A 22,707-nucleotide genomic window follows, 5' to 3' on the forward strand; every position below is an offset into this window, starting at 1 on the left:
AAACACTAATCTCCTCCTCCTCCTCCTCAGAACTAATCAACTTATCAAACCAAAAAGGCCGTGTGGCTAGGGCCTCCCGTCGGTGCAAGTCTTTCGAGTTGCAGCCACTTCGGCGACTTACGTGTCGATGGGGATGAAATGATGATGATTAGGACAACACAACACCCAGAGCGGAGAAAATCTCCGACCCAGCCGGTAAACGAACCCGGGCCGTTAAGTATGACATTCCGTCGCGCTGACCCCTCACCCTCACCTACCAGGGGCGGACAATTTATCAAAGTAGTTCTATGCAACTCTGGAAAATTCTCTGGAAAATAGATTCTGAAGTTTTTCGAGCGTCTTTAATACCCAAAATCAAGGTCATTTATTCGATGGTCCAGACGGCTGTGTGGTAAAATGTGTCCCTGCCATATGGGCAGTCCAGGTTCACTCTCTGAATGCGGTAAATTTTTAAACATAGGTGTCTTATCTAACTTTTCTGTGAAGTATAAGGTACATAAAGATAAAAAAAATGTATTTTTTTTTCTAATTTAAACTATATTTTATAAAAGATCGATAATTACGAATTTGTATTTGCAATGGAAACTGCATTTTTGTGTATAACATGTAATTAGACGTGCAGTTTTCATAAATATGCCACGTACGTATGTGTTATTTAGCACACATTTCATGAATGTTGTATTTACATGATGTGTGAATTCGAACTAAATGAATAAAAGCAATTATGAACAAAATCAGACTCGGATTGGCGATACAAGATTCGGACGCTGCTGCTTTTCATGCATCATTTTGCATCTTACGCATCATGGAAATGCTAATAAAATAAATGCTTCTGTTTTAAACCTACATCAGTCAGAAATCGAACCTACGCTCTCATCATGGCCTGCGAGAATTCTATCACAAAGCCAACCGACTTTACTTCAGTGTTTTACACGGAGGTGACTAACTGCCATGGTATAGATAGCGGTAGCATCGCCTATGCAAGGTATAAAACGGGAGTGCATTGGCGGACCTGTCATTTGTACTCAGGTGATTCAAGTGGGAACGTTGCCCACGTCATTATAGCCGCACAGCGAAACTCAGTACACTTTGAACGAGGAACGGTACTTACAGCCAGACGAAGGGGACATTCCATAACGGAAATCGTTAGGGAATTCAGTATTCCGAGATTCAAGGTGTCAAGAATGTGCTGAGAGCACCAAATTTCAGGCATTACCTATCATCACGGATAACGCAGTGGCCGACAGCCTTCACTTAACGACCGAGAGCAGCGGTGCTTGTGTCAGTGCTAATAGACAAGCAACACTGCTTGAAATGACGGTAGAAATGAATGTGGAACTTACGAGGAACGGATCCTTTAGCACAGTGGGACGTAATTTTGTGCTAATGGGCAGCAGGCGACCGTCGCGAGTGCCTTTGCTAACAGCACGACATAGCCTGCAGTGCCTCTCTTGGGCTCGTATCGGTTGCACCCTACACAACTGAACAATGGTGGCCTGGTCAGATGAATCCCGATTTCAGCTGGATGGGTTCGAGGGTGGCGCAGACCCCACGAAGCCATAGACCCAGGTTGTCAACACTATGCTAGCTGGTAGTGGCTTCCATAATGGGGTGGGCTGTGTTAACATGTAATGGACAGGGTCCTCTAGTCCACGTGAACCCATCATTGACTGGAAGTGTTATGTGCGGCTACTTGCAGACCGTTTACAGCTATTCATGGACTTCATGTTCGTAAACAGCGACGGAATTTTTATGGATGATAATGCCCCATGTCACCGGGCCACGATTGTTCGCGATTGTTTCAAGAACATTCTGGACAATTCGAGCGAATGATTTGGCCACCTAGAACGCCGGACACGTATCCCTTCGAACATTTATGGGATATAATCGAGAGATTAGTCTGTGCACAAAATCCTGCACTGTCAACATTTTCGCAGTTACGAGGAGCTGTATAGGCAGCATGGCTCAATATTTCTGCAGTGGATTTCCAACGCTTTGTTGAGTTCATGCCATATCGAGTTACCGTACTACGCGAGGCAAAAAAGGGCCGACACGGTATTAGGAGATGCTCCATGACTTTCGTCACTTCAGTGTAAACACGATCGATAAGCTTCAAAGTCGGTTTTCTCGAGCATTTTTGAGAGTCCCATCTAACTGCTTTGGAAACTGATATTTAAGTCCTGAAGTTCGCGTACCATAAATATGAAAATATTACAAAAATCCGATTCAGTCTCCTTTAGAATGACCTCTACACCGTCCAATTTCGTTAACGACAGGTGTGAGGGTTCCTAGAGAGAGAGAAACGAGGCACAGCTTTTCTCACGCAGAGGAATCCTTAACTTATTCCTTGCATGCAATATTGAGAGGTCTTGTTATGACCTCAGCCTTGGGCCTGCTGGATCGTGCCCACGTACACACATCAAACAAAGATTTGCATCACCTCGGCTCCGAGAGTTCCGAAACCTGTACAGAAAATAGACATCATTTCCGCCCTTTCTATTGCTCACGGAAACCACACATTGCATGTTATCCCACCATACAGCGAGACCTTCAAAGGTAGTGGTCCAGACTGCTGTACACACCGGAACCTCTAATACCATGCCTGTATTCGTCGTGGCATACTATCGACAAGTTCATCAAGGCGCTGTTGGTCCAGATTGTCCCACTCCTCAATGGTGATTCGGCGTAGATCCATCAGAGTGGTTGGTGGATCACGTCATCCATATACAGCACTTTTCAATCTATCCCAGGCATGTTCGATAGGGTTCCACTCTAGTCGAGCGATGTCGTTATCCTGAGGGAAGTCATTCACAAGATGGGCACGATGGGGCGCGAATTGTCGTAAACGAAGACGAATGCTTCGCCAATATGCTGCCGATATGGTTGCACTATCGGTCAGAGGATGACGTTCGCGTATCCTACAGTCGTTACGGCGCCTTCCGTGACCACCAGCGGCGTACGTCGGCCCCACATAATGCCACCCCAAAACATCAGGGAACCATCACCTTGCAGCACTCGCTGGACAGTGTGTCTAAGGCGTTCAGCCTAGCCGGGTTGCCTCCAAACACGACTCCGACGATCGTCTGGTTGAAGGCATATGCGACACTCATCGGTAGAGAGAACGTGATACCAATCCTGAGCGGTCCATTCGCCGTGTTCTTGGGCCCATTTGTACCACGCTGCACGGTTTCGTAGTTGCAAAGATGGACCTCGCAGTGGACGTCCGGGATTGAAGTTGCACATCATGCAGCCTATTGCGCACAGTTTGAGTCGTAACACGACGTCCTGTGGCTCCACGAAAAGCTTTATTCGAAATGGTGGCGTTGCGGTCAGGGTTCCTCCCAGCCATAATCCGTAGACAGCGGTCATCCACTGCAGTAGTAGCCCTCGGGCGGCCTGAGCGAGGCATATCATCGACAGTTCCCGTCGCTCTGTATCTCCTCCATATCCGAACAACGTTGCCTTCGTTCACTCAAGACGCCTGGACGCTTCCCTTATTGAGAGCCCTTCCTGAAACAAAATAACAATGTAGGATTCCAATTCCAAAGAAAGAAGTTGCTAACAGGTGAGAACACGAGCCGTGTACCTCCTTCGTGGTGGAACGACTAGAACTGATCGGCTATCGGACCACCTCCGTCTAATAGGCACTGCTCATGCATGGTTGTTTACATCTTATGGCGGGTTTGGCTCAAATGGCTCTGAGCACTATGGGACTTAACTTCTGAGGTCATCAGCCCCCTAGAACTTAGAACTACTTAAACCTAACTAACCTAAGGACATCACACACATCCATGCCCGTGGCAGGATTCGAACCTGCGACCGTAGCGGTTGCGCGGTTCCAGGCTCACGCGCCTACAACCGCTCGGCCATCCCGGTCGGCTATGGCGGGTTTAGTGACATTTCTGAACAGAGGGACTGTGTCTGTGGTACAATATCCACAGTCAACGTCTATCTTCAGGAGTTCTGGGAGTCGGGGTGATACAAAACTTTTTTTCATGTGTGTAATTTGTGGGTTTCCTGACGAGCAGGATTTGTTCTCTTCGCGTTGACTGATCATCAGTTAATACGACGGGAAAGTTTACGCGGTGACAGGGTGGAGAGTAGTCTGCAGGGGCCCAGCAACCGTGAAGCGGTGCAGCGTAACGGAATTGGGCAATGTCCTGTTGCAGAGCGCACGGGAAACAAAGCGCAGACCGCCTGCACAGGACCCCCGAAAACTGGTCCGCGCCGCACGCAGCTCAACGAATTACCAAATTGTGGCCCACCTGGCCTCCTAACAAAACCGACTAGTTGGGCCGTTAAGGGAGCAGCTTCACATCCTGTCAGCTCATTGTCCGACAGGGCAACTCCCGAACATAATACGTTGCTGTGGAATACCTAGAAGAATGTAATGATTGCGCTTCCAAAGAAGGTTGGGGCTGACACTAAGTAAATACAGAAGAATGGAAACGCGGGCAGAAACCGAACTAGGAGAAAATCACTCGGGACCTTTGCCTTTCGCGGGCAAGTGCTCTACCAACTGAGCTGCGAGGAGAGCTTCTGTAAAGTTTGGAAGGTAGGAGACGAGGTACTGGCAGAAGTACAGCTGTGAGTACCGGGCGTGAGTCGTGCTTCGGTAGCTCAGTTGGTAGAGCACTTGCCCGCGAAAGGCAAAGGTCCCGAGTTCGAGTCTCGGTCGGGCACACAGTTTTAATCTGCCAGGAAGTTTCATATCAGCGCACACTCCGCTGCAGAGTGAAAATCTCATTCAGGAGAAAATCAGTTCGGATTTCAGAGAATGTGGGAATAAAAGAGAACAGATTACAAAAAAGTAGAACGTAAGTTTATGGCATTTACAGATTTTTTCCACGTTTATTGGATTCAGAAAATATCCTTCACTGGTCACGATTGCAATTTATTAATTTTATTGATTGCTACGATACTTCCCGCTAAAGTTGTCACCCATCTTCAGACCTGTAATTACAACGAAAATTTCAAGTAAGGAAATACACTAAAGCGCCAAAAAAACTGGTATAGGCATGCTTATTCAAAAACAGAGATGTGTAAACAGACAGTATACGGCTCTGCGGTCGGCAACTCCTATATAAGACAACAAGTGTGTGGCGCAGTTGTTACATCGGTTACTGCTGCTACAGTGGCAGATTACCAAGATTTAAGTGAAATTGAACGCGGTGTTATAGTTGACGCACGAGCGATGGGGAACGGTATCTCTGAGGTAACGATAAAGTGGGCATTTTCCCGTACGAACATTTCAGGAGTGCACCGTGAATATCAGGAATCGGGTAAAACATAAAATGTCCGACATCGGTGCGCCCGGAAAAGGATCTTGCATGAACGGTACCAACGACCACTGTAGAGAATCGTTCAACGTGACAGAAGTCTAGTCCTTCCGGAAATTGCTGCAGATTTCAATGCTGGGCCATCAACAAGTGTCAGCGTGCGAACCTTTAACGAAACATCACAGATATGCACTTCGGAGCGAAGTCCCACACGTGTACCCTTCATGACTGCACGACACAAAGCTTTTCCCTCGCCTGGGCCCGTCAATAGCAACACCGGACTATTAATGACTGGAAAAATGTTACCTCGTTTCAAATTGTATCGAGCGGATGGTGTACGGGTATGGAGACAACCTCAGGAATCCATGGACCCTGTATGTCAGCTGGGGAGTTTTCAAGCTGGTGGAGGCATTGTAACTGTGAGGGGTGTGTGTAGTTGCAGTGATATGGCACCCCTGATACATCTAGATACGACTCTGACAGGTGACACGTACGTAAGCATTCTGTATGTTCACCTGCATCCATCCATGCCCGATGTGCATTACGACGGACTTGGGCAATTCCAGCAGGACAATGCGACACTCCACACGCCCAGCATTGCTACATAGTCGCTCCAGGAAAACTCTTCAGATTTGAAACACTTCCGCTGGCCATCAAACTCCCCAGATGTCAACATAATTGAGCATATGTGGGATGCCTTGCAACCTGCTCAAAAGAGATCTCCACCCCTCGTAGTGTTACGGATTTATGGACAGCCCTGCAGGATTCACGGTGTCAGTTCCCTCCAGCAGTACTTCAAACATAAGTTGAGTCCATGTCCTGCCGTGTTGTGGCACTTCCACGTGCTCGCGGGGGCCCTACACGATATTAGGCAGGTGTACCAGTTTCTTTGGCTCTCTAGTGTATCGTATGATACAAAGTCCCAACACACTAGTTCTTCAACGTAAATACGCTGCGCAATGAAATTAAAGGATCACTTTTTAGAAACTCGTTAATTGTCCCCCATAGCGACGTATAAGTTTGAAATTTGGTACAAAGGTTCCTACAACCTTTCTCTTCAAAGGTTTAAGCGTGGCGCCTGCCACGCCATCCTAGGGATCAGAGACGCTTCAAGTAGCAACCTGTCGACCCACGCGAAAAAAGGTCACAGCTGAAAAGTTCATGTAAGGTGGGTTATGATGTCACATTGGCACCGAATGGACGTGTCACACGATCGTCCTCTTACGCACAACTCATTCCCTCTTTTGCCGCCTCTACGATGGAGGTCAGAAAAACGACACCCAGCTTTGAAATTACGCGGGAAATATACAGGGTGTTTCAAAAATGACCGGTATATTTGAAACGGCAATAAAAACTAAACGAGCAGCGATAGAACTACTCCGTTTGTTGCAATATGCTTGGGACAACAGTACATTTTCAGGCAGACAAACTTTCGAAATTACAGTAGTTGCAATTTTCAACAACAGATGACGCTGCGGTCTGGGAAACTCTGTAGTACGATATTTTCCACATATCCACCATGCGTATCAATAATATGGCGTAGTCTCTGAATGAAATTACCCGAAACTTTTGACAACGTGTCTGGCGGAATGGCTTCACATGCAGATGAGATGTACTGCTTCAGCTGTTCAATTGTTTCTGGATTCTGGCGGTACACCTGGTCTTTCAAGTGTCCCCACAGAAAGAAGTCACAGGGGTTCATGTCTGGCGAATAGGGAGGCCAATCCACGCCGCCTCCTGTATGTTTCGGATAGCCCAAAGCAATCACACGATCATCGAAATATTCATTCAGGAAATTAAAGACGTCGGCCGTGCGATGTGGCCGGCCACCATCTTGCATAAACCACGAGGTGTTCGCAGTGTCGTCTAAGGTAGTTTGTACCGCCACAAATTCACGAAGAATGTCCAGATAGCGTGATGCAGTAATCGTTTCGGATCTGAAAAATGGGCCAATGATTCCTTTGGAAGAAATGGCGGCCCAGACCAGTACTTTTTGAGGATGCAGGGACGATGGAACTGCAACATGGGGCTTTTCGGTTCCCCATATGCGCCAGTTCTGTTTATTGACGAAGCCGTCCAGGTAATAATAAGCTTCGTCAGTGAACCAAATGCTGCCCACATGCATATCGCCGTCATCAGTCCTGTGCACTATATCGTTAGCAAATGTCTCTCGTGCAGCAATGGTAGCAGCGCTGAGGGGTTGCCGCGTTTGAATTTTGTACGGATAGAGGTGTAAACTCTGGCGCACGAGACGATACGTGGACGTTGGCGTCATTTGGACCGCAGCTGCAACACGGCAAACGGAAACCCGAGGCCGCTGTCGGATCACCTGCTGCACTAGCTGTGCGTTGCCCTCTGTGGTTGCCGTACGCGGTCGCCCTACCTTTCCAGCACGTTCATCCGTCACGTTCCCAGTCCGTTGAAATTTTTCAAACAGATCCTTCATTGTATCGCTTTTCGGTCCTTTGGTTACATTAAACCTCCGTTGAAAACTTCGTCTTGTTGCAACAACACTGTGTTCTAGGCGGTGGAATTCCAACACCAGAAAAATCCTCTGTTCTAAGGAACAAACCATGTTGTCTACAGCACACTTGCACGTTGTGAACAGCACACGCTTACAGCAGAAAGACGACGTACAGAATGGCGCACCCACAGACTGCATTGTCTTCTATATCTTTCACATCACTTGCAGCGCCATCTGTTGTTGAAAATTGTAACTACTGTAATTTCGAAAGTTTGTCCGCCTGAAAATGTACTGTTGTCCCAAGCATATTGCAACAAACGGTGTATTTCTATCGCTGCTCGTTTAGTTTTTATTGCCGTTTCAAATATACCGGTCATTTTTGAAACACCCTGTATCAGACACGCAGCCGCTCAGAATCGGCAAGAAAAGGCCTCAGGGGGTGGCACGAAGTGCATCAATGAAACCGCCCTTTCCCTTGGGACGTTGATTCCCACAAAGTTTACTGTAGAAAACGATATTTCCAGTGCATAAGCAACTGGACGACGTTGTTGACAACTCTCGACACTGCAGACATCCACTGGACGATTCATCCTTACTCTAAGGACACAGTCGGCCTGCGACCTCAATGTACATAATGTGTCTCCTTTGGAGCGCAGTGCGACAGCAGTTTTTGCTGTGGTATACAAGATGGAACCACTAGCGACCGTTCAAAACTATTCGACGAAATTTGAACGTGATCTGAAGCATCATAGTGGTTTTATGTTTTTTCAACACGAGCGCTTAGAGCTCTCCTGTGGCGACATAACAGGAGGGGGGGGGGGGGTGGTGGTGTTATGTTATGCTAGATATATATGTGCGTGAATAAAATGGCAAAGGGTCCCTTAAGATCCCCAACTCGGCAATACTCTGGGTGCCACCCTCGCACCTTTGTTGAGCACTTTAAAAGTGTCGCTGTCCGAAACTTCAGCAACAGTTTCGCGACCTTCTCTAGCACATGAAGGTAGGCAAACCCCACCTAGGGGATTTCGAAGGCCTTACCTAAATACACAGGTCTTAGAGCAGCCAGGAGACTACACTACGTGTTCAAAAGTATCCGGACACCTGGCTGAAAATGACTTACAAGTTCGTGGCCCCCTCCATCGGTAATACTAGCATTCTGTATGGTGTTGGCCCACCTTTAGCCTTGATGACGGCTTCCACTCTCGCAGGCATACGTGTAATCAGATGCTAGATGGTTCCTTCGGGAATGGCAGCCCATTCTTAACGGAGTGCTGCAGTGAGAAGAGGTATCGATGTCGGTCGGTAAGGCCTGGCACGAAGTCGGCGTTCCAAAACATCCCAAAGGTGTTCTACAGGACTCTGTGCAGGACAGTCCATTACAGGGATGTTATTGTCCGCCATAGGCCGTGCATTATGAACAGGTGCTCGAGCGTGCTGAAAGATGCAATCGCCAACCCCGAATTACTCTTCAACAGTGGGAAGCAAGAAGATACTTAAAACATCAATTTAGGCCTGTGCTACGATAGTGCCAAGCAAAACAACAAGGGGTGCTAGCCCACTCCATGAAAAAAACCGTAACACCACCGCCTCCGAATTTTACTGTTGGCACTACTCACGCTGGCAGATGACGTTCACGTGTATTTGTCATACCCACACCCTGCCATCGGATCGCCACATTGTGTACCGTCATTCGTCACCCCATATAACGCTTTTACATTGTTCAATCGTTCAATGATTACGCTCCTTACACCAAGCGAGGCGTGGTTTGGCATTTACCGGCGTGATGTGTGACCTATGAGCAGCCGCTCGACCGTGAAATCCTAGTTTCCTCACCTCCCACCTGACTGTCATAGTAGTTGCAGTGAACCCTGATGCAATTTGGAATTCCTGTGCGATAGTCTGGATATATGTCTGCCTATTACACATTACGACCCTCTTAAACTGTCGGCGGTCTCTGTCAGTCAACAGACGAGGTCGGCCTGTACGCTTTTGTGCTGTACGTGTCCCTTCACGTTTCCACTTCACCATCACATTGGAAACAGTGGACCTAGGGATGTTTAGGAGTGTGGAAACCTCGCGTACTGACGTATGACACAAGTGACACCCAATCTCCTGACCACCTTGGAAGTTCGTGAGTTCCGCTGAGCGCCCCATTCTGCTCTCTCAAGATGTCTAATGACTACTGACAAGGGAACCTCCCCATCGCACCCGCCTCAGATTTAGTTGTAAGTTGGCACAGTGGATAGGACTTGAAAAACTGCACACGGATCAATCGAGAAAACAGGAAGAAGTTGTGTGGAACTATGAAAAAAATAAGCAAAATATACAAACTGAGTAGTCCATGGGCAAGATAGGCAACATCAAGGAGAGCTGGCGCTCAGGAGCGCCGTGGTCCCGTGGTTAGCGTGAGCAGCTGCGGAACGAGAGGTCGTCGGTTCAAATCTTCCTTCGAGTGGAAAGTTTAATTTTTTATATTCGGACAATTATTATCTGTCCGTCCGTCCGTCCGATGCGAGGTAACTGCGCCGTAGTATGGGGACGCTACACCTAAACAAACATCGAAACAGACGACGTCAGTCGACTACAGCGCATGGAAGAGAGAGTATTCCTGCTAACGAGGCTGCCTGGCTGGCAGTTGACTGTTCGCTACTTTGGACGAGAGTGCATTAAATACGTTAGATGTATTCCGTGGGCAATATGAGTCCAGCAAATATAGCTCGCGACTGCAATAACAATCGCACGTTTTGCGGTGCGGTCGCAAAACACAGACACTAAACTTGTTACGGACAGATCATAACTTTGCGAAAATCAACTTTTTACTCGAGGGAAGACTTGAACCAAGGACCTCTCGTTCCACAGCTACTCACGCTAACCACGGGACCACGGCGCTCCTTATGCTACAGTCTCCTTGATGTTGCATATGTTGCGCATGCACTACTCAGTTTGTATATTTTGCTTATGTTTTTCATAGTTCCATACAACCTCTTCCTGTTTTCTCGATTGGTCTGTGTTCAGTTTTTCAAGGCCTATCGACTGTGCCAACTTATAACTAAATCTGAGGGGGGTGCGATGGGGAGGTTCCCTCGTGAGGTCGCTGATATGGAGCACCTGGCAGTAGGTGGCAGCACAATGCACCTAATATGAAAAACGTATGTTTTCGGCGGTGTCCGGATACTTTTGATCGTATAGAGTTAAGTGTCATCGCTACCGACAGGTAAATTTTTTAAATGCTAAACAAACGTGTGTGGTGGCACAGATGGTGCTACTGAACTGGCACACTTAGATGGACCTTCTGCCACTTTATACACGCACATGATAACGTTGCAGCCCCCGGTGAACATGCGACAGAGGGGCGCGAAACAGAAGCGATGGAAAAGTATAAAATCTACTTGCTACTTCGGATACAAATTTCGTCGAATGCTTCTGAACGGTCCCTACTGGTTGCACCCTGTCTACCAGAGCAGAAATTGATGTCGCACTACTCTCTACATCTACATCTACATTTATACTCTGCAAGCCACCCAACGGTGTGTGGCGGAGGGCACTTTACGTGCTACTGTCATTACCTCCCTTTCCTGTTCCAGTCGTGTATGGTTCGCGGGAAGAACGACTGTCTGAAAGCCTCCGTGCGCGCTCTAATCTCTCTAATTTTACATTCGTGATCTCCTCGGGAGGTATAAGTAGGGGGAAGCAATATATTCGATACCTCATCCAGAAACGCACCCTCTCGAAACCTGGCGAGCAATCTACACCGCGATGCAGAGCGCCTCTCTTGCAGAGTCTGCCACTTGAGTTTATTAAACACCTCCGTAACGCTATCACGGTTACCAAATAACCCTGTGACGAAACGCGCCGCTCTTCTTTGGATCTTCTCTATCTCCTCCGTCAAACCGATCTGGTACGGATCCCACACTGATGAGCAATGCTCAAGTATAGGTCGAACGAGTGTTTTGTAAGCCACCTCCTTTCTTGATGGACTACATTTTCTAAGCACTCTCCCAATGAATCTCAACCTGGTACCCGCCTTACCAACAATTAATTTTATATGATCATTCCACTTCAAATCGTTCCGCACGCATACTCCCAGATATTTTACAGAAGTAACTGCTACCACTGTTTGTTCCGCTATCATATAATCATATAATAAAGGATACTTCTTTCTATGTATTCGCAATACATTACATTTGTCTATGTTAAGGGACAGTTGCCACTCCCTGCACCAAGTGCCTATTCGCTGCAGATCTTCCTGCATTTCGCTACAATTTTCTAATGCTGCAACTTCTCTGTATATACAGCATCATCCGCGAAAAGCCGCATGGAACTTCCGACACTATCTACTAGGTCATTTATATATATTGTGAAAAGCAATGGTCCCATAACACTCCCCTGTGGCACGCCAGAGGTTACTTTAACGTCTGTAGACGTCTCTCCATTGAGAACAACATGCTGTGTTCTGTTTGCTAAAAACTCTTCAATCCAGCCACACAGCTAGTCTGATATTCCGTAGGCTCTTACTTTGTTTATCAGGCGACAGTGCGGAACTGTATCGAACGCCTTCCGGAAGTCAAGAAAAATAGCATCTACCTGGGAGCCTGTATCTAATATTTTCTGGGTCTCATGAACAAATAAAGCGAGTTGGGTCTCACACGATCGCTGTTTCACGAATCCATGTTGATTCCTACATAGTAGATTCTGGGTTTCCAAAAACGACATGATACTCGAGCAAAAAACATGTCCTCCAAAGTGGTCATATCACGTTCAGTGTGTTTGTAGCCCCACGTTGCCTTGAGTGTACGGTTGAATCGGCCACGGGGTGGCAACCGTGTCAGACGTTGCGAAGAACGTCATTCTCTCGCACACCACACCATACCGCACTGCAAACCGCGAAATGTGTATAAATGCACGCCGAAAGATAAGGTGTGCTTTCATTGACGCCCTCAACGCTACCCACCGAAGCCTTTTCATGTCGATTCCGAGCGGCCGTGTGTCTGAAATGTTTCCCTCGGCTACCCACAAGTAAACCGTGTGATTTCACAGAAGTGACAAAAGCAGGAGTGAATTGTGGGTAGGAGGGATGTGACGGTCTGTTCATGGTATGACACGCTCACGGTGTCTTTACGCAGGATTGTGAAATTTGGTGTGAATGTGACATGAACCCACCTTAAAGTTCACAGGAAATTCTGAGCTTCCTTCTTTTTTTTTTTTTTTTTTTTTTTTTTTTTTTTTTTTTTTTTTTTTTTTTTTTTTTTTTGCGTACGCCGACACCTTTCTGTTCGAAGCATCGTTGAGGCGAAGGTTATGATCGCAACGCGTCAGCCTGTAGCCTTTAGCAGCACTACAGAGGAAGGTTGCTGCCACCTTTGAGCCAAATATGCGTCGCTATGGGAGACAGTTACGGCGTTATTAAAAAGTGATCCTTTCATTTTGTTGCGCAGTGTACGTACCACACGATAAAAATTTTTTCCGTGTACATTGATTATAAAACAAAGGTATGATACAAAATCCCAGTGCAATAGTTCCACAACATGAATATATAACACAGGATAAAAGAAATTTACTTGTACACTACCGCATTGGCACTTCGTACCATATCATTTTTTCTTGTATAAAAGAAAGCTGACGACTCACCTCCATCCATTTCCGATCTGCTCCACTGTAGACTCTCCGGCACCTGCAGATCCCCTGTAACACACACAACACCCAGTCACTCACACTATTTAGTGACACATGCATCTTTATTATAAGGTTGATAACACTGACCAACCAAAAAAAAAATTTTTTTTGAATGTTTCCTGCTCTTCATGAATCAATTCTTACTAATGTTGGGTCGAGGAAAATGAATATGAGAATGAAAAATTTTCCTTAGCTCTAGTTTCTGTGATTCACACTAGGTGGAAGTATTTTACATTAACGGATTAAAAGAAAAAGATACATTTTAATTACATATGCTAACAACACTGAATGCGCATTTGAATTTTTTTAGATGGTAATTACACTTTAAGAGTTCTAAATTTCCGAAATTCCTCGCAAGTGTTTGGGTCTGTAGAGAATCATATGGTGGCTACGTGAGATCGTCGTCTTTTAGCTTGCTTCCCGTAACGGAGTTCCGGAGCATTCCTACACATAGACCAACCGTAATTCGCATGCACTGCTTCATTCCAATGGCCCTAATATCTTTGTTCCATAACAGAAATGTCCTGATGGAATCTTTCTCCGTGTTCATCACTGACTGCTCCACAACTAGGAGGGAAAAAGTCTAAATGGGAATGGAGAAAATGGACTTTAGAGAACATGTTGCATCCAAGGTTATGGTATTTTTGTAGGAACACTGTCACCTACTGAGTGTAGTTATCATATCTCTTGTTACCTAAAAATGCACGAACAACTCCCTTGAAGGCTTCCCGAGCTTCTTTTTCTTTCCCTTCCAAAATTTTGTCAAATGATGATCCTTTACAAATTCTCGAATATGTGGCCCGATAAAAGTACCTTCCTTAACTGTTGTATCACTTAATTTCGGAAATTTCTCTCTTATTTACTTAAAGGTCCGTCCTTCTTGGTTCATACCTTTGAAAAAATTTTTCATCAAACCTAGCTTGATATGCAGGGCTGGAGGAAGAACATCTTTTGGGTCCACGAGAGGCTGGGCAACGACATTTTTGTCGCTCTGGTTAAGAATTATTGAGGGCCAGACTGCTTTAATATATTGCGATTTCCTATCCCTACTGCCCCACAAACATAAGAGGCAGAAATGGTTTGTTTATCCCAGTTCCATTCCTAAGAGTATGGTAATGGCTTTTGGATAATAACAGACTTTCCTTTTGTGTTCATGATATTTGATTGAGTCCAAGAGGGCTGTCATATGTGTATATGTATCCTTCATGTGAACTGCAAGACCAACAGGAACAGAAGAAATCCGGCCGCGGTGGTCTCGCGGTTCTAGGCGCGCAGTCCGGAACCGTGCGACTTCTACGGTCGCAGGTTCGAATCCTGCCTCGGGCATGGATGTGTGTGATGTCCTTAGGTTAGTTAGGTTTAAGTAGTTCTAAGTTCTAGGGGACTGATGACCACAGCAGCTGAGTCCCATAGTGCTCAGAGCCATTTGAACCATTTTCGAACAGAAGAAAAATGGTTGCCATTGTGAAGTAACACAGCTTTCAAACTAAGCTTGGAGGATTATTATTTGTTTGTAATTTCTGCTACTAGTCACTTTTTTATTTTTTGTTTTATGTTTAATCTAGCGTATACGACGCGTTCAGAACATGTTCTGTTCATCATCAGAAGTTTATACATACAGAGAATTTCTCTGTAAAATAAAAAAGTGACTGGTAGGAGAAATTACAAATAAATAATTATCCCACACAGTCACAGTTCACAAACATACCCATTATGGCCGAAAATAATAAAGCTTGGAGGAGTCTTTGAATAGCATCTAAGAATAATGATTCAGATTGAAAGATTAATGTCGCGGCAAACAACAAGATTGTTTTTCTTCTCCACAAAGGAAAGCAGGTCCATGTGACGTTTTCTGTACTGTGAGGCTGTGACATCACTTTCGAGAACATTCTTTTGTTGAAGTCGAGACCCAAGAATTTCTGCCTTCTCCTTTTCAGGTCAATGTCTCTAATGAGATCACTCAATTCCGCTTGACTCAATCTGTGTAGTTTATCATCTTTCCCCTCAAAATCAGGGTCACGGGATGTGGAAGGCTTGTTTGGTTCTTTTTCTTCTTCTTGTTCCGCACTGTCTTCATGTTCTACTTCAAACACACAATTTTCGGGTGGACTAGGATCTGGTAAACTATCTGAATGCGGAGTGTGTCGATTAGCAGATCGAAAATTCGGATACTGAACTGTTCTTCTTTTCTTCATAGGCAACCCTGTCTTTATAGGTAGTAGAAATAACAGTCATTTGCATGGTTTGTAGGTTACCACCAAACCACAGGCACAGCAAAAGCCATAGATCGTTTCTTATTTTTCAGCCATTCTCAAAATATAACTAAACATGCGTTGCAACATACATGTGAAGCCAAAGGCTTACCCTGGCCCCTACTTTCATACTGAAATAATGTTGATAGGCATTCTTCAAAAAAGGCGGCAGACTGCGTTTCTGTGAGGAGAATTCTATTTCACCACAAATGTAACAAAAATTACCTTATTTACACATTTTCGTGGCATTTTTATGTATTTTGCACTACAAAAGCACTCTAAAACCAGAAATTCTGCATTAATTACTGCAGAAACTATGTGAAACAACAGCTTAAGAGCATCTGTGTTTTATTATTGGACAGGTGTGCCAGCTCCGAAAACAAAATTCTCCCCAAACTGAAAATGTTGACTATAAAAATGATATGTCACTTTATCTCCAATGCAAGAGCTAATGTGTCATTTTTACGGTGTTTTTCAACTCAGTTGATGGAGACACATAATAATTAATTATTTTTGATACATTTTCATTGTTGGCTAGTGTAATCTAAAACAGCCACACGTACGGTTTAAAAAAGTTTATTTGAATCATACCATTAAAGGTTTCGGATTTCCCATAAACGCAGTTTCAGATGGCTCTTACAGATTTACTTGCTTTGCTGCGGGATCCTCGTTTCACAGTCTTCATTAGTTTTGTGCAATAGGATAAACAAAAAAGTTTTTATTCGAAGCTTGGTAAACTGACGAGATATCTTTTTTTTTTTTTTTTACTTCGCCGAAATATACAAGAAATGAACGTTAATAAAACGAGAAATATGACGACAGCTGTAGTGGTGTAAGATGCTGTGAGACGTATTCGTCGTGCACTTGTGTTATACATATTAAAATTTCTAAATTTTGCCACGTGTATTAAGTGAATGCTGTTAAAACCTCGGAAAACTCGTTGAATCGACACCACCCTATGTTTTAAGGCATCATGCATTACTTAACGTGTCCCAGCTTTACTTAAGTAACAAGAGTATTAGAATGGAATTTTCACTCTGCAGCGAAGTGTGCGCTGATTTTGGAACTTCCTGGCAGATTAAAACTGTGTGCCGAGTTCGAGTCTCGGTTCGGCACACAGTTTTAATGTGCCAGGAAGTTTCAAAATCAGCGCACACTCCGGTGCAGAGTGAAAATTTCATTCTCGAACCATCCCCAAGGCTGTGGCTAAGCCTTTCCTCCGCAATATTCTTTCTTCCGGTAGTGCTAGTCCTGCACATTTCGCAGGAGAACTTCTGTTAAGTTTGGAAGGTAGGAGACGAGGTACTGGCCGAATTAAAGCTGTGAGGACGGGGCGTGAGTCGTGGTTACAGCCGGCACGGTAGCTCAGCGTGTTCGCCGGTTGGCCTCTGTAATAAAAAAACTGAGTGGAAGGATAAACCACCGAACTTGAACAGGATCAGGATGTCTTGCGACGTCCGCAACGACCAAACGCAAAGGAGAAAAAAAAAAAAAAAAAAAAAAAAAAAAAAAAAAAAAAAAAAAAACCGCTGGTAGATCACTTGCTCGCGAAGGCAAAGATCCCGAGTTCAAGTCTCGGTCCGACACACAGTTTTAATCTGCCAGGAAGTTTCAACAAGGGCATTAGTTTTGAAGATGCTGGTCGTATTAGGCGCTATGCTTCATCGTTACGTATTCGATAAGCGACGAAATTAATTTAAAGGCCGAAAAGAAAAAATTAAATTGTATACAATAAATACTAACACGACATTCTGCTGAATTGCCAAGAATTAAGCTCCCGTTACAAACTTCTAGGACTGGTACAGGCGAGTGATTAAATAATAATATGAATAGGGATCCATGTCTGCAAATGAACCGCCTCCGTTCTACGACGGTTTCTATCCAGATGTTTAACTCATCCACTTCTGCTTGAGGAATTAAATTAGGCGTGACGCAGTACAATCATTAGGTAACAAGCCGAAAGGAAACATAACGAAACATCCATCACTTAAGTACATTTATATTAACACGTACACATTATGTGTGTGTTTACATTGTTCAAAAAAAAAAAAAAAAAAAAAGCTACCGGTACCTACAGTACAGTGCTGATGCATTACAACAGTGGCTCGATGCGGCGGCCACGAACGTTGTTACAGACACTGTGCCTACGAAGGACGTTCTGGTACTTACTGTCCGTCCCACCTAGTTTCTCTTCAGTTTCCACTGCGGCTGTCAGAACTCGTGCCAGCAGATTTGCCTTTGTCTATACAGGAGTGTCGTAAATTCCATAAGACCACTCACGAAGTAGTTCACGTCATCCTGTATATACAGGGTGGTCCAGTGATCGGGAACGGGCCAAATAACTCTCGAAATAAGCGTCAAACGAAAAAACGACAAAGAACGAAACTTGTCTAGTTCGAAGGGGGAAACCAGATGGCGCTATGGTTGGCCCGCTAGGTGGCGCTGCCATAGGTCAAACGGATATCAACTGGGTTTTTTTTTTAAGTAGGAACCCCCATTTTTCATTACATATTCGTGTAGTACGTAAAGAAATATGAAGTTTTTCGTTGGACATTTTTCGCTTTGTGATAGATGGCGCTGTAATAGTCACAAACATATGGCTCACAATTTTAGACGAACAGTTGGTAACAAGTAGGTTTTTATAATTAAAATACAGAACGTAGGTACGTTTGAACATTTTATTTCCCTTGTTCCAATGTGATACGTGTACCTTTGTGAACTTATCATTTCTGAGAACGCATGCTGTTACAGCGTGATTAACTGGAAATACCACATTAATGCAATAAATGCTCAAAATGATGTCCGTCGACCTCAATGCATTTGGCAATACTTGTAACGACATTCCTCTTAACAGCGAGTAGTTCGCCTTCTGTAATCTTCGCACATGCATTGACAACGCGCTGACGCAGGTTGTCAGGCGTTGTTGGTGGATCACGATAGCAAATATCCTTCAACTTTCCCACAGAAAGAAATCCGGGGACGTCAGATGCGGTGAACGTGCGGGCCACAGTATGGTTCTTCGACGACCAATCCACCTGTCATGAAATATGCTATTCAATACCGCTTCTACCGCACGCGAGCTATGTGCCGGACATCCATCAAGTTTGAAGTACATCGCCATTCTGTCATGAAGTGAAACTTCTTGTAGTAACATCGGTAGAACGTTACGTAGGAAATCAGCATACATTGCACCATTTAGAGCCGGCAGCGGTGGTCTCGCGGTTAAGGCGCTCAGTCCGGAACCGCGCGACTGCTGCGGTCGCAGGTTCGAATCCTGCCTCGGGCATGGATGTGTGTGATGTCCTTAGGTTAGTTAGGTTTAGGTAGTTCTAAGTTCTAGGGGACTGATGACCACAGAAGTTGAGTCCCATAGTGCTCAGAGCCATTTGAACCATTTAAAACGCCATCGATAAAATGGGGGCCAATTATCCTTCCTCCCATAATGCCGCACCGTACATTAACCCGCCAAGGTCACTGATGTTCCACTTGTCGCAGCCATCGTGGATTTTCCGTTGCCCAGTAGTGCATATTATGTCGGTTTACGTTACCGCTGTTGGTGAATGACGCTTCCTCGCTAAATAGAACGCCTGCAAAAGATCTGTTATCGTCCCGTAATTTCTCTTGTGCCCAGTGGCAGAACTGTACACGACGTTAAAAGTCGTCGGCATGCAATTCCTGGTGCATAGAAATATGGTACGGGTGCAATCGATGTTGATGTAACATTCTAAACACCGACGTTTTTGAGGTTCCCGGTTCTCGCTCAATTTGTATGTTGCTGATGTGCAGATTAGCCGCGACAGCAGCTAAAACACCTGCTTGGGCATCATCATTTGTTGCAGGTCGTGGTTTAAGTTTCACATGTGACTGAACAGTTCCTGTTTCCTTAAATAACGTAACTATCCGGCGAAAGGTCCGCACACTTGAATGATGTCGTCCAGGATACCGAGCAGCATACATAGCACACGCCCGTTGGGCATTTTTTGATCACAATAGCGATACATCAACATGATATCGACCTTTTCCGCAATTGGTAAACGGTCCATTTTAACACGCGCCAGATGGGGATGAAATGATGATGAAGACGACACAACACCCAGTCCTTGAACTGTGAAAATCTCCGAAGCAGCCGAGAATCGAACCCGGGCCCGTAGGACGGCAATCCGTCACGCTGACCACTCAGCTATCGGGGCAGACTGTGACGTACAGACAGACGTTAATGATGCGGACGGTTAGGGAAAGAAGTGAGGCTCAAGTGACTGAAAATTTAGTTGCTGGTTGCAAGGAACGGTCGATTATGTCTTTTTTGTATGATATAGTTTTTGTCAGTTAAAATAAATGACCTCCCGTCGGGTAGACCGTTCGCCGGGTGCAAGTCTTTCGATTTGACGCCACTTCGGTGACTTGCGCATCGATCGGGATGAAATCGTTATTTTGAGGACAACACAACACTCAGTCCCTGAGCGGTGAAAATCTCCGACCCAGCCGGGAATCGAACCCGGGTCCTTAGGATTGACATTCTGTCGCGCTGACCACTTCTTTTTTTATTATTTTTTTTTCTTTACTGTATGTACCACAAAAAAGAAAACCAAAATTACATTACTTACAACGCCCACAGAGGCATTTAAACAGTTTCATACAAGACTGGCACGGGAAAAGACTGATTCATGTTACAATAAGAAATACCTTCTTCCATCCACCTTGGAGAATGAAGGAAAAAGGATATGGAAAACGTGCTCGAATTGTTGAAAGATGGGGAAGGAAATCGGCCGTGACGTTTTCAAAGGAACGATCTCGTCATTTGCCTTACGCGATTTAGGAAAATCTCAAGCAACTAAATCTGGAGGGTCGGAAGGGGATTTGAACCATCGTCCTCCCGAATGTACAAAAATGTTCAAACGCGTGTGAAATTTTATGGGACTTACCTGCTAAGGTCATCAGTCCCTAAGCTTACAAACTACTTATCCTAAATTATCCTAAGGACAAACACACACACCCATGCCCGAGGGAGGACTCGAACCTCCGCCGGGACCAGCCGTACAGTCCATGACTGCAGCGCCTGAGACCGCTCGGCCTCCTGAATGCGAGTACAGTGTGCTAACCACATTTTTTTACGTTAACCTCTTTTTTTGAGATAATACTTTTATTAGATGAATAAGAAAGGCCCATAATCTTCTAGAAAACGAGTGAAAAAAAACTGAAAGCAACTGGAAGTGAACCTTTTACCTTTATTTTTTTTGTTTTGTTTCGTTTTTTTCTGTTATTATTATTAGGATAAAGGCGTCTTTCAGTTACGACAAGGGAAATATGTATTATCCGGACACAGGAGGAGCCGTGGCTCGAGTGTGCGAGGTAGGTAGCAGGTGAGGATCTTCTGCACTAGCAGTCACACCTCTAACGCCGATCCACATGTGAAACGGTGTTCGTCAGTACCCACGAGGTGGCAACGTGGGCAAAGGGGGGAATCCGTCATCCCAATAGCATGCAGCCTTTGTCGTGTTACAACTTTCCCGTTCACAATCTGGTACCACGTAGCTCGTACCAGCGTGGGGATTTAATTAATGTCATATGACTAGCGCCTCCCGTCGGGTAGATCGTTCGCCGGCTGCAAGTCTTTCGATTTGACGCCACTTCGGCGACTGGCGCGTCGATGGGGTTGAAATGATGATGAGGAGGACAACACAACACCCTGAGCGGAGAAAATCTCCGACCCTGCCGGTGTCGCGCTGACCACTCAGCTACCGGGGTCTGACTGTTATCAGTTGAAACACGCATTACTTTAACAACTGTTCTTGTTATTTTCTGGCAACTAAATGAAGTATGTTCTCGCATAACAAAGTAAGAACTACAGGCGGAAAGGTCTGTTGTTCCCTATGAAGAGATAGATATTTGTTTTAAATTATAAACTGTGAGAGGAGCCCAATATATGTAAAGTATAAGGTACAAATTACTCTGTGCATCAATTTTCATATAATTTTATATGTAGACAGTTATTTTCCAAAGTCTGGATCTACAACAGGTACTTAAATATTTTAAATTATAGCATCCGATAAACGCGTAGATAAGGATAATGTGCGAAGTGTAAATTAATCTGGTACTGAATCTTAGAAATCAAATATAGAAGGGCAGTCACGGCGCTAAAGTGCGATATTGGAAATCCCTCCCCCTCCACCCTCCCGCCACCACACCACATCTGATATCTTGGTTGTGGTGAGATTCAACTGTAGCAAAGCCTAATGTTTAGGCTTGCACCTTATTTAATCGCATTTTAATATATTTAACGCATAAAAGCTAAAACCTCGGAGTAAATTCAGGCCAGCCGGTGTGGCCGAGCGGTTCTAAGCGCTTCAGTCTGGAACCGCGCGACCGCTACGGTCGCAGGTTGGAATCCTGTCTCGGGCATGGATGTGTGTGATGTCCTTAGGTTAGTTAAGTTTAAGTAGTTCTAAGTTCTAGGGGACTGATGACCTCAGATGTTAAGACCTATAGTGCTCAGAGCCATTTGAACCATTTGAAGTAAATTCAGAAAACGTATATTGGACAATGGGCAATCATCCAAATGGCGTGATGTAATTATATACATATATCATAAATAAACTACGAAAAATGTAAGGGGGTCTACTACGTAATCTGGCACAATTAGGCTCTATATCTAACGGTATGTAAGCATAGTAGTCTCATTCATGTGAAACACTAGGTACTACAGGGTGATCCATTGATCGTGACCGGGCCAAATATCTCACGAAATAAGCGTCAAACGAAAAAACTACAAAGAACTAAACTTGTCTAGCTCGAAGGGGAAAACCAGTTGCCGCTATGGTTGGTCTCCTAGATGGCGCTGCCATAGGTCAAACGGATATCAACTGCGTTTTTTTTTAAAATAGGAACCCCCATTTATGTTACATATTCGTGTAGTCCGCAAAGAAATATGAATGTTTTAGTTTGACCACTTTCTTCGCTTTATGATAGATGGCGCTGTAATAGTTACAAGCATATGGCTCACAATTTTAGACCAACAGTTGGTAACAAGTAGGTTTTTAAA

The 22,707-nt window shown here is 44.9% G+C and overlaps 1 protein-coding gene across 1 annotated transcript in view; it reads right to left on the reverse strand.

Moving 5' to 3' along the window:
- LOC126427249 (insulin-like growth factor 2 mRNA-binding protein 1) overlaps nt 1-22,707 on the reverse strand; it is an 862,042-nt gene that overhangs the window by 557,490 nt on the left and 281,845 nt on the right. Inside the window, exon 3 of the mRNA XM_050089491.1 lies at nt 13,372-13,425. Within this exon, the coding sequence (XP_049945448.1) occupies nt 13,372-13,425 (54 nt within the window). The remainder of the gene's footprint in view (nt 1-13,371; nt 13,426-22,707) is intronic.

This window comes from Schistocerca serialis, chromosome 11, assembly GCF_023864345.2.
Source record: "Schistocerca serialis cubense isolate TAMUIC-IGC-003099 chromosome 11, iqSchSeri2.2, whole genome shotgun sequence".
Taxonomy (NCBI): Eukaryota; Metazoa; Arthropoda; class Insecta; order Orthoptera; family Acrididae; genus Schistocerca; species Schistocerca serialis.